We start from the raw sequence: 16,459 nt of genomic DNA on the forward strand, positions 1-16,459 counted from the left end.
CAATGACTATCAGGTGTTATGTTCAAGTCCCTGGAAATCAATTTAAAAGCCATCCTGGCAACACTTTAATGCACTAAGTCATCAGTAATGTACCCATGCCCAGGGGAAAGCTCATTAGAGGGGTGAATAAAACTTACCCAGATCCATCTATATCACTATAAACCAAGTGGATGGAACTGCTTGTTTATGACTGCTCATTCACGTCTTACAATCTCCTATTTAATCAAAAAGTTGTATTTTTTTTTCCCTTGGGTACGAAATGTCCTTATAGGTTCACAGGTCCTGGTAACAGCAGAGTCAGGGTTTTTAATTCAGGCTCACCCCTGCCTATACTGTCTCTGCTCCTGACTGAAGGACCTCTCTTTTCTGAGATTACCCCAGACCCCTTTAAGAATATGGGCCACACAGATACCACAAACAGAACGTCTGATGACCAAGTTTCAAATAAAAACTAACCTCTACCTATCCGAGTCACAGAAATAGTACTAGAATGTGCAGGCACTCTCAGTGCAACCAACTATCAGCACCAAAAATACCCCCATTGGTACATGGGAGACCGAGGTTGGCAGTTTGCCGGAACTGAGCACAGTAACAGCATCCAACCACAGCTACTGACAAAACCAGAAAAACTCCCTCCCTAAACTAGCAATATGAAGACAAATGAGGGCAGAAGATAAAATGCAGCATGTGAAGAAATAGGGAAGGATAGTAAACGATAAACCAATACATTTGGCCTTACCTCCACTTGAATATTTGCTAAACCAATGTGCTGTTTTAGGCTGAGATATTTCGTTCATAGCTAATAGCTAAGCTATTAGCAATGCTATGTTTTGGATTTGTGCTGAAAGCAGTGTTTATGATGCAAAGACCTTTCCATTATTGCTGAGCAGTGCTTACACAGAGTCTGAACAAATTCTCACATTGTACTAAAGAATTATAAGGACTCACCATAATCTGGATGAAAAATCTGACGAATCAGAAGAAGAAACCATTCTTTTGTCAGGCCACCCATATCAAGACCAGCTTCCCCTACAAATGTGACTTTTAACTTCTTTTTCAGATCTGCCTTCTTCCTTGCTAGCTATTGTGAAATAGGTAAGGCAGAAGAAAAAGGAGATTTAACATATTATCACTACCACTAGCCATAGAGAACACACCTCAGCCTCTACTCCCCTGCTTTGCTTAAGCCATTAATTTGCATAATTTTATACCAATAGGTCAAAACTATATTAAAACAATGACTGAATTGCAGAAGCAGGACAATTATGACTACTCAACACCATCAACTACTTTGCACATGGTGTCACTCTCTGGGCTTGAAAAGAAGTTAGGTGGTGTACAAATAAACTTAACAAGCAATTAGATACAATGCACTGAGTTTGTCCAGAATATTTCAGACCTATTTAATTTTTTACCTTTTACAGAAGATGTGCTACCAAGAGGAAATGACAAATTAAAAAAGTATTCAGACATATTTTGGAAATATTTAGAAATAAGGAAGTAGGCTAACACTTTCAATATTTGACACCATTTGATTCTGTGTAAGATGCCTGCCAGCAAGTATCAGCTTCTTTTTACAACTGTTTTTAGACAATGGTAACAAGTTATTTTCATAGCTTTGTCCTAAGAGACAGCATTTCATGCAGGTACACAAAAAACTTGCAAAGAATCAGATGACAGCCTTTTAAAATTAACAGTGATCTTTCAGACTGAATCTCTATACAAGCTTTCTTTAAACCATTAATTACTGTCCAGCTCCAGAGGAAGTGTTTAAACCAGTCAAGAATATGCATGTGCTAAAATAATCTCCACATTGTTTGTTGCTCAAGTAAATTCCTATTACATGAATTTTATAACTAAAGGTATTTGTGTTATTTGAAACAAGCTACTTATTAGCTGAAGTGATTTTCCTTTGCAAATTATTTTTTTTTAAATTTTAAAAATACAAGTAAGACATCCTCCCTCTCCAACTGCAATTCCCCATAAATTTGAGAATATGAATATGTAATATGTTCTTACTCATCTCTGAGATGGGTAGAAGAAAACATTGGAAATAAATAGGAGAATATTTTGACTATAAAAACTTTTGAATTTGCTCTTGGTCATTTTAGTGGTAAAAAAACCCCTACAATGCCTGAGAGAAAGCAATATTATCCATCATATTTCTTTTGCCTTAGGAGAAAAGGCCAAAAATAGACAGGATTTAATGTAGGAAAATAAAGTTTGAACTTACATTTATGAGTAATCAGAATTTGTTTGATGTTGTTTTCACTACCTGGACTTATTTTTCAGTATCATCAGGCTGTTCTCAATGTTGAGAAAGAGAGGGAACTAAATTGCATTAAATAATGTTAATTAGCAAGGTTCAGTGGATACTGAAGAATTGCCTACTTTAATGGACACATCTGTTTCATTTCTAAAAAAGGAGAGATTACATTGAAGAATGTGAGGAATTAGTTAAAAGAATTTAAGAGAAGAAAGCCCAAAATTATTCTTACAGGATAGGGAAGGAAAAGAATAAAATTTTTCCAAGAATTAGAACAGAACAACCTCATTAGTGATTAGTCACATACTATTCATGCTGTTATCATGGACTCGAGTTCTACAGAAACTGATAATTGTGCACTGTGTTTTTAACACACAATTACAAATACAAATACACACCATATGCAAGCATATATTTTGTTATGGGCTTAGCTTTGCAGCAGTATGAGCACAGGAAATGAATTTCAAAATGTCTAACCCAATCTGTTCTGCAGTGCTGCAATTTTGACAGTAATTAAATTATCTTTATTTAGTATTATGTAGTTATATTCCAAATCTCTTAGTGCAAAAGATTTAAATATAACAAATCAAATTGAAATCTAAAAATAGCTACTCTACAGCAACACATAATTTAATTTTTTTTTTTTGTTACCTCATCAAGTGAATCACTAACAAGGTGTGTCCTCCTCACTTTCACATTCAGGAATAACATATTCATGTCGGGCTTCTGTCTGCGAGAGACCTTATCCACAAGGCTTTGCTATTTGAACAAAAAAGAAACATTACACATGCAGTATCTTCATTTAAAAAAAGGTGTCACACTTAACTGTAAAAATTTCTCAGTATCGTATATTAAAGACATTTCCCTGACATTGTAACTGCTTCAGTACCTTCTAGGAGATGGAGAGAAATTTCTTTCCTACTGCAGATACCATTTACACTACATTTGAACTAACTTCTTGGGAGGTTTAGCAAGAAGGTGGCACTTCCCAAATTGTTAAAAATATACCCATAAGATTCTGGAAACTGGCTTATACTTTAATTAGCTATTCACAAGGTATATCCAGCAAGACAGGAATGGATAGGTGGCGGTGCTGCCACACAGAGCACTGAGGAACAGAGTATCACCTATCACCTGGAGAAAACTGCCACTGAGGGAGGCCGACAGTGCCTCTTTCCAAACACAAGAGGCTGCCCACAAGCAGTACCTCTTCCATGACCTGAAAGGATACTGTTGAATCTTGGTCTTCCATGACAACATACCTCCACAGAATAAAATACAAAATAGTCCAAAATTCTCATGGAATTTTTCTTCCTTAATCATCATGTTAATTTAACATGCTAGCATGCTATGCTGGCTTCTCAAAAGAGGTAAGAAAGTAAGTCAAATACTGTAACTTTCTCTAAAACACTGCCACCTATAAAGATCCTGAAACTAAGTACACAAAAAGAAAAAAAATACTGACAGAACCCAGCACAGACACTTGTAGACCCTTCATAGTAAAATGGTTTAAGTTCTTTTTCAGGGTAATGAGAAATACTAGAAGTTGTAACAACAGGTCATGCGTAGTATCAGTCTAACAAATACTCAAAAAATACCAAAGGATGAAACATAAACATTTAGCATTGAGGGACTTACCCGTGCAATACTTATCATCTGTTGTTCTGAGTCCCTTTGAATAATAACTTTTTTTGCTGCTATAGAAATAATAAATGGGTACTGACAGAAAGAAAACCTAAGAAGAGAAAAGAAGAGTAAATATTTTCTTTCTAGCATCTAGCACACTGTTTTCGTTTTAAGAATATAGGAGTGAATTCTCATTCAGTAACTAATTCCTCCACTGACAACAATTTGCAAATAGCTGCTGGGTTTTTCACTTTGAATATAGTGATACTTGACTCAATAGAACAAACTGTTATTTGCAAATACTGCTAGAAACTGAAATTAAGAATACTTATCTTTTGTCATTTTGGTTTTTTGTGGTTTGTTTTGTTTACTTAGTTTTTTTCCTTCTCAAGTAGATTATCAGGTTTCAGACTGAAGAGTAGCCTGAAATACCTGATTTAGTGGAGCAAACTGTGGTCTCCAAGTTTCCCCAGCTGCTGCTGAAGGCAAGGAAAATGCCTATGAATTTATTGGAGGCTAAAATATGTCTGTAGTAAGACACAGTAAGAAGTCTATGCCAATAATTAATAAACTTACTTTATTATCATCCTTAGTTTACATATTTTCTCTAGTTTGCAAAGGCAGAATGAGATTTATTCCAGTCAATCTCACATCCATGCAGTAGCAAGTAAGTAGTAGCTATGTTTTTCCAATAAAATAATACAGTATTTAACATGGATCTATATACACATAAATGGTATGCGTACCATATATATGTCCACTACATTTAATATAGATATACTTAGCATTGATAAAATGCTTTGAAGTACTACTCAACAAGAAACAACCTCTTACCTATGAGAATTCCCATAGCATTGCCAGTTATGATATTCTTCCATAAGATCAATATGATCAAGTGTGGAATTATAGAAATCCGTATATGAAATAATAGGAGGGCTAATCAGACTATTTGCAGCATCTATACAGAAAACACAAAAGTCTTTTAAAATAATACCTAGATCCAGAATATCTCATTTCTCGGCATCATGAGCACCAGTGATCTCAAAAACTTTAAGCCAAGTCTACAATAATACAAAAAAAATTAACAACTTAGCTAGAGAACTCAGCTCAGTCTTAGCTACTGAACTATAGCTATAACATAACACTACATGACATCACATTAATTGTTGTAGAAAACAGTAAATCCCTAGTTCAGCGCCCATTTATGATAAGGGAACCTCAGTTTGACTCTGGTTTCCTTACTGACATACACTAAATTAAGGTTTCATGGATGAAGAGTGCTATATTCTGCTGAAATTGATGAAAAAGGAGTTTGATAAATTAAAGCGTTTAAGAAATCTATAAAATTTCAAGTATTTTCCAGTGCACCACCTAGACCGGCACAAAAATTAAGTACTTGACCAAAGGAAGAAAGCCAATTCACATTTAAGCTATCTCATTATATAATGACATTTATAAAACGTCAAATAGCTAGTAAGTTTTCTCTATTTACACTTCAGCACAATTTAATTTTGGTCAGTCAGACACAAAGTAGTGTCTTTTGACTGACTGAATAGCTCTTTATCCAGAATTAAGGAACAAGCAACTCTTTCACAGATGACTATAAACACGTCTTGGGTTTAGACACAGGTGTGCTAACGTGCCTAACTCTGAACAGGCAGGACTGTGCAGAATACTTCTAAAGTAGAAGTTTTAAATTGACAGTGAAAACATCTTAATTCCAATTTTAATTTTCATTTGGTGGTTTTTGTCTTCTCCAAAAAAGGAGAAAGTAAGTGCTCTGATCTAAGCTAAGGTTTACACTTGCAGTAGTCAAATTTGCTGCGCTCTATGTTGAACTGAGCAGGGATTTACTTCTTTTAAGGAGCAGTTTTGGATGCAAGAGGCACATGCATTGTCTATCTTCCTTTAGATGCTAAATAGTTCTGTGGGGGCAAGTGAGTTACAGAAGAAATTCTGGCAGCTACAAGCTTAAGACAGTTTCTTCTATAAATCTAAGGGAAACCTTAACCATTGGTTACTTCTGTGGATTTCTGTGTGAACAATCTTCAGCTGTCACAGGAAACCTCTGCATAGCAATTATCCTCTACCGGGAAGCAAGTAGGAAGACTTACCAACAGAAGACTCTTGTTTACTACATTTTAGCATTTTATAGTAATTCGTACTGTGCCACCATCATTGTTACTCTCTCCCAGAAGAGGAGCAGTAAAAACTGTCCTCTCCCAATATGTGTGTGTATATATAAAACAAACCCTATATACACACACAAATACACATATAAAAACATATATATGCCTACATAGTTCAAGAAAAATACCTACTAAATAAAGCCAGGACTTTTGTTGCCGATGGAATCCACCAGGTACATTTCACCATAGGTGGAAACTCTTCAGGTTTTGCAGGAAAGAGCCGTAAAGAAATAAATTGCAGTAACCTTTCCACCACCTGCTTGAACCTCTTCTGTGAAATCCTAAAACAAACATGCTGCACTTACTTTCATGTGATCACTGTCTACACTAGAGTTTGTTATCAAACATCAATGCTTTTTAAAAAAAACCCTTCATTAAAATTTTTAAATTCAATTTCAATTGCTTAAATTATTTTTTAAAATGCTTTTTTCCTGTACATAAAAACAAAATTCCAAATGTAAAGTTTGAAGAAGCATGCTTTTAAATATTGACATATGGTAATTCTCTTCAGTGCACCCCTAACTATGCTCTTTAAGTCTGTGAAAAATAAAAAAAAAAGAGAACAGAATCATTATCTGTTCTTGACTTTTAGTAAACAAAACAAAAATCTTTATCTATTTCACTCCACACTCTGAACACTGAGGAATTCTGATTTATTTTGAGATACATGGTCCTTTTAATAAAAAGTGGTATATGCTTCAGATACTTGTGCCATGTGCACATTTTAAATTACATGCTGCACCACTTCCATAATAGCACAACAATACACATACACGTGTAGGCATGTTAAAATAGCCTTTTCTAAACAAGATCTCTCCTATTTTAATGGTTTCCATTTTTAATACATGCTTTAAAACTAAAAACATTGATATGTCTATTGCATCCTTAACCAAAAGTGGAAACCTCATTTGTAAATGCAGTTCCAATGAAGTAATATTTTATCACAATTTTAAGCAAATCTGGACATAGGGAGGGGGAGGGAAATTGAATTACCATCCTTGCAGAGAAGAAAATCCTTAATTAAGATTTCCTGGGACATTTGGAAATTGCAAATGTGGCCAAACTTTGTTTTTACCTCAAACTGAACTTTTTGCTCAGTCAGTACATGGAAGGCAATCTCCATACCAACTTAAGAGCTGGTCTTTGGGCAGTTACCCCCATACAACTTTGTTAGTGAGGTGCTATTAGAATTATTTCAATTAATTACAAACCTAATGCCCTAACCACACTCTCACCACCTCTATTGCACTAGGAAGCCAGGCCTCTAGATCCTTTGTGGTTTCTGTACGTTACAGCAACATTACAATATCTTTTGCAAGTTATGCAAGATAAAACTTTATTTAAACAAAGATCATAAAGATATTTGTTTTAATAATACCATGTAAACAAATAACTAAAAATTTACACACAAGTTATTTTGCATGTGTTATCAACAAATAACTCTGATAAGTCATTTTGCGTTTAAGGCTTTTTTTGCATAAATATAATAATTTTTATGCATTATACACATTTTGCATCTATAAATCAGTATCACTTAGTGGACTATGTCCACATGTATTTGAAAGTAACAAAACCAATCTCTTTAGTCAATTAAATTAACTTTCATATAATTTATAAAACAGTCAACATCAGTGGAAATACAGTAACAATTTTAACCCTAGAAATGGAATTTGTAATGTGGGGTTTTGGTTTTTTTTTTACTTTTTAGACCAGTGCACTAGGAAATGATGGTCAGCTTCTGTTAAGGCTGCTATCTGTCTTAGCAAGTGAGCATAGATGACATAAGTAGAAGTGTTACTAAATTGAGGATTCTGAAAAAGATTAAAAAAAGGTGTTAGGTTAATAAACTGCATAAAGGGAAAAAAGTCATTAGGATTTTTTCTTATGTTTGTTGTCGCCAGTACAATTACACAAGAAAGTAGTTCACAAAATAGCTGTGACAGAGGTAAAACGATGGGAAAAAACAACTCAACTTCTAGCCAAATAAAAAGTACACAACTGCTGTATTGTAAGAGTAAGGTTTGTTTTTTTTTTTCCCCAAAAGAAAGCCCACAGGCAGTACTCAATATTCTGGATTATTCTTTACATTGCAACACAAACTACACTCCTCTAAGCGATGTGCTTTTCATACCAGTAACACAGAGTCTTATAGCTCCTGTCTATCCCGTATCAATCCAAACTGATTTTCCCTCTATTCCACATGTTCACACATTCCCTTGTTTCCGCAGGAGATATTCTTTTAAATTCACAGCTAGTATATATCACCCCAGAGAAGAAAACTATTGTTTCAATAAATTAAATTGCCATTTGATATTCTCAAATAACAGCAGAAACTGCTCCTTGTGTGCAGAGGTGTTAGGTACACTAGTAAAATATAAAGGGGAAATCTGCAACAAATGCAAGCCAACTATAGTAGCAAAGCTAAGTGGTGACCATAGATAGAAATCAGACATTGTAACCAGTCAGATAGACTGGAGAAAGTCAGCCAGATAGACTAGATAAAATGCAACATTTCAGAGTTACAGCAATATCAGAAAGCGCTTATACTGAAACTTTCAGAGTCACAGCATCCTAATAAGGCAAATCTGGGAATAAGGACAACATGAGAACAAATAAGTAGGTAAAATATTTACTCTTTCAACCCAGAAAATAAAAGGGAAAAATTACTTGTCTATTAGTGCATAGTTTTAAACTATGCAACCTTTCCCCAACAACTGTCTTCCACTAAGCTCCCATTCCCATCATGCATTACATTTTTTCCACATTTTAATACATCTGTATAACAGGAAATTGGATGTGAAGTGTCTCAGCTATACAAACTACCTTGTTTGCACAGTATACTGGTTTATAGATTATAAGTTAAGCAGACACATACTTACATAGAAATACTGTATGTTTCTTACCTGTAAAAGTATACAATATGCTCTAAGATCATCTTTTGTTCGTGGCCTATGAATGAATGAAATAATAAACAGAACCATATGGATCCATAATTTACAGACATTAAGAGTCATGAAATAATGGATGATTTTATTTTGCTTTGCTAATATATATATATATATATATATATATATATAATACAGTATTTAAGAATCTTCACTGCTCTCAAAAACTGAAAAGGACATTTTAAAGTTCTGGCAATTCTCTAAAGGCAGCCGGTTATTTATTATTTTTCTTTTTGAAACATGACAGAAGGCCAAAAGAAGGTCAAAACTGAAGAGTCAGAGGTGTTCCAAAGAGGGAATTCTGCATCATTGTCTGTCTCAAGTGACACCATAAAGGAGTTTATTTGCTCTTTGATTATTTCCTGCAAGAATTCTCCACACACTTCTACCACTGCAGCCTCTGCACTTCATGTTTATCAAGGCTTTTACATAAGAACAAACACAGGCAGCAACAGCACAAAAATCAGTATAAGTTAGAAAAATGGGTTGCCAAGACCTGGGTCACATGTGAGTTACAACAGGCCACTGTCTCTTGCTATACCTTTTCATGAATTACACTAGGCATTCTCACTTCTATTACTTCATGCTAACATGTTTTTATCTCCAAAAACCTTCCTGCTTTTGGGTTATCCCCTTCTGCATCCTGCACTGCTCCTTCTGTGGTGCTGCCACACACAAACGGTATTGTGAAGCAAACTGTAGAGCAGGGAATTGTCTTATTGGCTGTTGGGGGTGGACAATGAGAATAAGTTTTACCCTAGTTAAATCCCTTAATTCATCTCACAAATAAGATGTCCAAAGGAATGCCCTGGCAACAAGCAGCTGAGATCCGGTGACGGAATGCATGGCTGAGTACGGATCTGCCTCCCAGAGGTTCAATACCAGCTTACAGAGTTCAAGATGTATTCCAGTAGATTTGCCAAAAACAATTAAGTTCTTATGTATCAAATAAGTGCATCACATTTTCTTTCTTTGCCTAAAACAATAAAGACCAAACATATAGCAGATTTAAGTGCTGGCACAGCACTGATGCAAATATTTGTTATAATTACCCTGTCCATTCTTGCAGTAGGCCATTAATTATTCCTTTTAGGACTGACTTCTGAACATCTTGAGGCTATGAAAAAAGGAGAGGAAAAATCGTTCCTGAAGTAATTATACATATTCAATGCAAGATATTGTACAAACAAACAAGTTTGCTTCGCTTGCATTTCAAGACAGCTAAGAAATCTTTTGTGTTATGATGCTGAGCTCCTAAATACCTTCCTCACAGACATACTAGGTGAGCGTGGGGTTGTGCCAATGGTGCCTTTCAACACTTGACCCTGTAAATACAATTTCTAAACTACTCCTGTCCTATGAGCACAGGACCTATTTTTTTTACTATCTCCATCCTCACATATTCTTTATTTCCCACCATGCAGTCCATCACAGCCATGTAATATCTCTAAGATATGCAGTCTTTAAGAACTACCACAATATAAACTATGCTTTACTCGCAGGAAAAATTTCCTCCTCTTTTACTAGAGCAGCTGTCATGATTCTATGACAATTCTCGTGGGATCATTTAAAATATGTTTTGAGAGATTCTTCAGGAATCATGCCTGTCTAGGAAAAACTTAGTATAAATGGTATAAAACATGAATCCTTTTTTCTACTTACAGTATTTAATAAGGCATCATAGACAACATTCACAAAATTTGCATCGATTCCAGAGTCCTCAATGGTATTAAATGGAGAATTGGTATCTTTCTGTAAGTTAGATAATACATGAAGTATCTTGAATATTTTATAGCTATCTTTGAAAATGTTTAACAGCAAGCTTAGGAAAACATGTTCAGAAATAAGGATTTTCTTATCAAAACATAAGAACGTAAGTTTCCTTAATTAGTATGCTAAAGACAGAGCAAAGCAATAGTGATCCTAGACATTCATGTTGTCATTCTATTTTAAAAATGTAAGAGGTCTTCAAATAAACAATTACATTAAACTTTCATCTTTCATCTTTGTTGTTGATCCATTATCAGACAAAGGCAAAACTTTAAGCATTGAATATTTGTTAAATAACTAAAGGTCACGGGTTATTTCATCCAGGCTCAGGCCCTATCATCCATATTAAACATCATAAGCACATTTTGCTCTTTAATAGGCAGGAAATAATAATTTAGCATGAACTCAGAAGCACAAATATAACAGTTCCCTAGGAAAACCAAGTCATCATAGCACATGAACAGCTATTATAGAGCCCATACTACACCTTTTTTTAGGGATAGGGAACTTCTGTTTCCAGATTTGCCTGGCCTCCACATTAGCTTGGAGGTTTTGAAACTGTAATTTGTGTGGAAAGTACCTACACAGTCACAGTGTCACATACACAAACTACATACTGGAACTTCAAAGCTCCACAAACTTGAAATATAATTGGTTAAACTGGAATTGATACATCAATGCAATAACACTGCAGGTTAGATCATGACAAAATTATCTTAGTGGCCTTGAATACCTGGCTGAAAGCCTTTAACAGATATTTTTGGAAACATTTTGAAGATACAAAGCACTGCAATTACCAAACAGTATTAGGAATTATTTTATACCTTAAATGCAGCATTTATCTCCAAGAAAGAATCAAAAGTTGTAGAATAAAAATTATGTACAGCTTTCCAATCTCCCGATGCCTTCGACTTTTCCATATCATCCCTAGAAAAAAAGTATTCAAATACTGGTAATGGTTTGATATTTCCAGCCACCTAGACTTTAAAATGCACTCTGACTTTAAGCTTCTCTCACTAAGCATACTTAGAAGACAGACAAGTAAAATATCCCTATCTTTCTAACCTCTTCCTTGTCATTTAAAGATCATGGTATTATAACAGAACAAAAGCATAGTTTGTGTTTGATACACCTGAGCAATGTCTTTTATTCAAAATGTTAATTCACAATGTCACAGTTCAGTGTGTTACAACAAATAATTAGCAGAATAGAACAGAATTAAGCTGCAGCTACACTGACAAGATAAAGTTTCTCAGAGCAATTTAAGTATGAGGGCTCCTAAACTACTCAAATTCACTAGAATTTCTTCAGAATTTTATTTCTTTTAAAATTTTTCAAATAGAACTTAATCTTAGGCATGCGAAAAGGTGGGCACTGGTGACAGCCAGTGTGGTTTCACTAAGGGCTAATTGTGCCTGACAAATTTGGTGGCCTTCTACATTAGGGTTACAGTGCTGGTGGGTGATGGAAGAATATCATCTACCCGGACTTGTGCAAGGCCTTCCCCTGGAAGCTGCTTCCTCTTGCTTTGCTGCAGGCTGTGCAAGAAATCCTCAGCACGGGGAAATCCAAACCCACCTCAGTGCAGGGAGCAGCTGCCAGATCCAACTGAGAAGAACCCAGCCCTGCGCGGAGGATAGCAACCGTGGGAGAGGGGAAAAGGAGAGGTGGTAGGGGCTCACAGCTGGGGATTCAAACGGACAGGACAAGGGCTAATGGCTTTAACCTGCAGGAGGGTTGATTGAGATTAGATATAAGGAAGGAGTTTTTTACAAACACTGCCACAGGTTGTTTAGAGGCAATAGTCAATAAATATAAAAATCTGAATATGGAAAAAAATTCAGGTCTTTGGATCACCTGAATACCAGCAAAGGATCACCTCTTTGCAAATTTTCCTTTATACTTCATTTTCTTTCCCACCAAATACACACATAATAATCAAAAAGCGTTCCTTTTCCTCCCTGGAAGCACAACATCTCAAACGGGGAAGAGAGAAACAATTGCCAGTATAGCCAAAACACCTAAGACTGCAGGGGATTTGCCAGCCTACAATAAGCCATTCTTTTCCAAAACAAAACGTTCACTGCATTTCTAATTCTGAAGTATATGTTTTGCCATTTTTTCTGTGGAACAACATTTCAAGCTAGGAAAAAATATTTTGATAGTTTTCACAGTAACAGAGTTATCAATCCCACCATCATACCCAGACTAACTCCTTGCCAGTCTTACTGAAACTGTTTCCTCATTTGAGATTAACAAAATGAAACGTATGGATTAGGTCAAAATGAAAAGAATTCCAAAGAAAGGAAGAAAGCACACTTCTAGGAACACCAGTATAACTTACTGAAAATCTTTCACAGTTTTGGTTCGAGTTGGAAGGGAAGGTTCAGGAGGAAACGGTGCTTTCAGTTCTTGGGGTAATGTATCCATAGACATGCGCTGCTTTTGCCGTACATCGAGGCAAAGAGCTGGTAGGTCTCTCCCTTGAAAGAAAGGTAAAGAAGAGTAAATACAATGCATCCAACACAAATAAACTGGTACTAGGAAAATAAAGGAAACTCTTAAGTGTTGATTCTAATTCTTTAAAAAGGTGGGGTTTTTTCTTACCATGTGCACATGCAGACATGATGGAAAATTTGGCTAACTAAGAAAAATAGCAATGTTGCCCATTATTGTATTTCCAATATAAATTGTAAATATTTAATATGCCAACTGCAATACTGGTGCTCCTTACAGCTAAGAAAAATCTCACGTGCAATCATAGCAAAATTCAACTATCAAACAGGGATAAAACTTAAACCCGTTTTTCTACACTGTGATATAGAATTTTAGCTAGGAATGACTGTGGATCATCTACAGCTTTCCATAAAGAATCTTGCCAAAAAACTAAATGGGAAACACAATTTTTTTTTTGTCTTACAGAGAATTAGTGGTGAAACAGAAGCATCTTTGAACACTTCTCAATAAATCTGGCAGCCTATTCTAGTACAACTAGCAGTGCTTTGCCAAGGTCTTTCTATTCTACTCCTTCCTTTCTATTTGATCTGAGAATATTTGATCAGATTAACGTGGCAAGGCTTGGCAACAGTGCAGCTACTGTGAGAGGAGAGATGAGGCTGCCTCCATGTCTGACACAGCTCCAAAACACACCCACTACATGCCAAAGCTGAGGCCATCACACCGGGCCCAGTGACATTGGTAGCACCCCTGTGAGAATATATTTAGGAAAGGGTAAAAAAACCCTGCACAGCAGCTGAGAGAGAGGAGAGATTTAAAAAAAAAAGGGAGGGGAAAAAAAAAATGAAACTACCCTACAGACACCCATGTGAGTGGAAAAGTAGAAGGAGGAGGTGCTCCAGGGTCGGGAGCGGAGATTCCCCTGCAGCCAGTGGAGAGCCCATGCCTGACCAGGCTGCTGGCAGAATTGGAGAGAAGCTGAGAACAAGGGAACGTGTGGTAAGCGGGGAAGGGGAAGGTGTTTTGAGTTTTTTTCCTGTTTTGTTTAATTGGCAATAAATTAATATCCTCAAGTCTGTTCTGCCTATGACAATAATTGGAAAGTGTATTCCCAGTCTTAACCCATGAGCTTTTTCATCTTATTTTCTCCTCATGTCCTGTTGAGGAGGGGAAGCCACAGAGCAGCTTGATAAACCCACCCAAAACATGAAAAAATATTTCCATTGTATTTCCAACACTTATTTTGATAGTGTCTTCACAAACATCTTCAAAGACTCTTAGAGACTGATTTATGCTGCTCATTTTTAAAAGCATTTACACGAACTGTGACATATGTTTGGGATAAAAGACACTATATAAAATAAAACTATATAAAGTTTTATAAAACTATATTAAAAAGACACTATATAAAATAAAAGTGTCCTCAAAAGTCACACATATTTAATCACAATCCTCTTTGAATTGTCTAAGACCCCTCTGAACCTTTTTGAAGATTTGGGATTTTTTTTAATTAACTAAACATCAAAATAGTATCACCACACTGATGCCTACTCCATTTATCACAGCTGGGAAACAGATGCTAAAAAAGTACCACGAATCCAAAAGCAGATTTTTCTCACTGATGCTCGTGACAGAGACACTGTCACTGTGACTTAACTCAGCCACCATTCATGAGATAACAGATCAGAACTGCTCTCAGTCCCCAGAGGATGGCATCGATTACTGATATGGAACCTTGTCCATTCTCACAGCTGGAATTTTAACTATTTTAAGATATGAGTAGTAACTGAAAAAAAACAAAGTAGACATGTAGATAATAAATTAATCCAAGCCAAAGTGCCAAACAATCCAACCATGCAAATGTTCTGCTATTGAACAACATTCACTGAAAGCAGGATGGACTGATTTTAAAGAATCTAAGAATTGGTCTTATTTTTATAGTCTGAGAATAACAAGATTTTTGATTCAACTCTCATTCTGTCTTCTCAATTTTAGATGGGTTAAACACTGAGTTGTAACCAGCTGAACACACTGAAATGAGGAAAATATTCTTTCTACATCTGTAGAAGAGACATCTGCTTGCAGAAGCTGCTTCTCAGTTCAGTAAATTGAGGCTGCAGGTGCTAAGTAGGTAACTCGCACCCTGTCAGCAACGCAATTTTCTTTGAAATATGTGCAGTTTAATTTACGTATACCAAAATCGATTTTTAATAGTATCTTCAACACATATGGTCAACTTCAGTATGTTTTGTCATTATTCAAGTTTATTTGTACATAGATTTATTTGCTCTTCTGCCAGTAAAGAATACTAATTAAGATTCACCACTTGAGTTTCACTGAGTAGAAATGGGAAACTTTATATATTGAGTTGACAAACAGCAATAACACAATATTACAAGACAAGAAAAACCAGTAATTTCTGGCTTCTTGCCCAGCTACATCAAGTAAAAAGATTCAGCAATGCATGACTGCTTAAGGAATGATCAAAAACTTTGGTGAAGAAAATCTCACTGATACAAAGCAGAATTGGGTAGTCAGGGAAGTTCAGGGTAAATGAATACTGCAATTATTTTCACTGTGACCAACACAGCTGCTGCCCGATGAAGATTTTCAAAGAAGACAAAGCAAAAAAAACTTACTGTATTTGTAACACTAGAAAGGAACCAGAACAATCTATTTAGTATATTAATTTCATACCAGATCATTGTTACATTAGAAGACTCATTATATGCGGCAGCTATGTAGCACATAAACATCCCCCTACTTTTCATGCTGTATTTACCAGCATTAGCTTTTTAATACCTTTGTTTTCAATGAAATTAACATTATTTGAACCTGAAGTATTACCAGGATATGCACCTACATATATATACAGCTACACAAGTTCAGAGACAGCACATCTATAAGGTGCAAAAAAACCCAAACATCAAAACACTAACCAAGCACTATTCTTGACTGCCACATTAGCAAAAGCAGCATTTTTAACTGATAAGTTTGTTTAAATGGTTAATTTATCCATAGAATACACATACTGCCTCAAAATATTTTGAATTCACCTTTGACTGTTACTAAAAATAGCCTGGTTTTATACAGGCAGGTTACTCTGATCCTGAAAGTACCACAGCATCTGCTCAATTTTACACACTGAGCTCTATTTCAGTATATCCTTGACTGTAATAAATATTGCCACACATTAGTGTGGTGAA

At 35.6% G+C, this 16,459-nt stretch overlaps 1 protein-coding gene across 1 annotated transcript in view; it reads right to left on the reverse strand.

Annotated features, from left to right (window-relative positions):
• HECTD2 (HECT domain E3 ubiquitin protein ligase 2) overlaps positions 1–16,459 on the reverse strand; it is a 34,143-nt gene that overhangs the window by 11,581 nt on the left and 6,103 nt on the right. The window contains exons 3-13 of the mRNA XM_066191219.1: positions 13,141–13,279; positions 11,621–11,723; positions 10,689–10,778; positions 10,079–10,143; positions 8,985–9,030; positions 7,783–7,892; positions 6,214–6,362; positions 4,727–4,850; positions 3,905–4,001; positions 2,918–3,025; positions 949–1,081 (exon numbers count right to left, since the gene is read on the reverse strand). Of these exons, the coding sequence (XP_066047316.1) occupies positions 949–1,081; positions 2,918–3,025; positions 3,905–4,001; positions 4,727–4,850; positions 6,214–6,362; positions 7,783–7,892; positions 8,985–9,030; positions 10,079–10,143; positions 10,689–10,778; positions 11,621–11,723; positions 13,141–13,279 (1,164 nt within the window). The remainder of the gene's footprint in view (positions 1–948; positions 1,082–2,917; positions 3,026–3,904; positions 4,002–4,726; positions 4,851–6,213; positions 6,363–7,782; positions 7,893–8,984; positions 9,031–10,078; positions 10,144–10,688; positions 10,779–11,620; positions 11,724–13,140; positions 13,280–16,459) is intronic.

This window comes from Chamaea fasciata, unplaced genomic scaffold (genome assembly GCF_029207755.1).
Source record: "Chamaea fasciata isolate MVZ Bird 193981 ecotype frontalis unplaced genomic scaffold, bChaFas1.0.hap1 SCAF_9, whole genome shotgun sequence".
Taxonomy (NCBI): domain Eukaryota; kingdom Metazoa; phylum Chordata; class Aves; order Passeriformes; family Sylviidae; genus Chamaea; species Chamaea fasciata.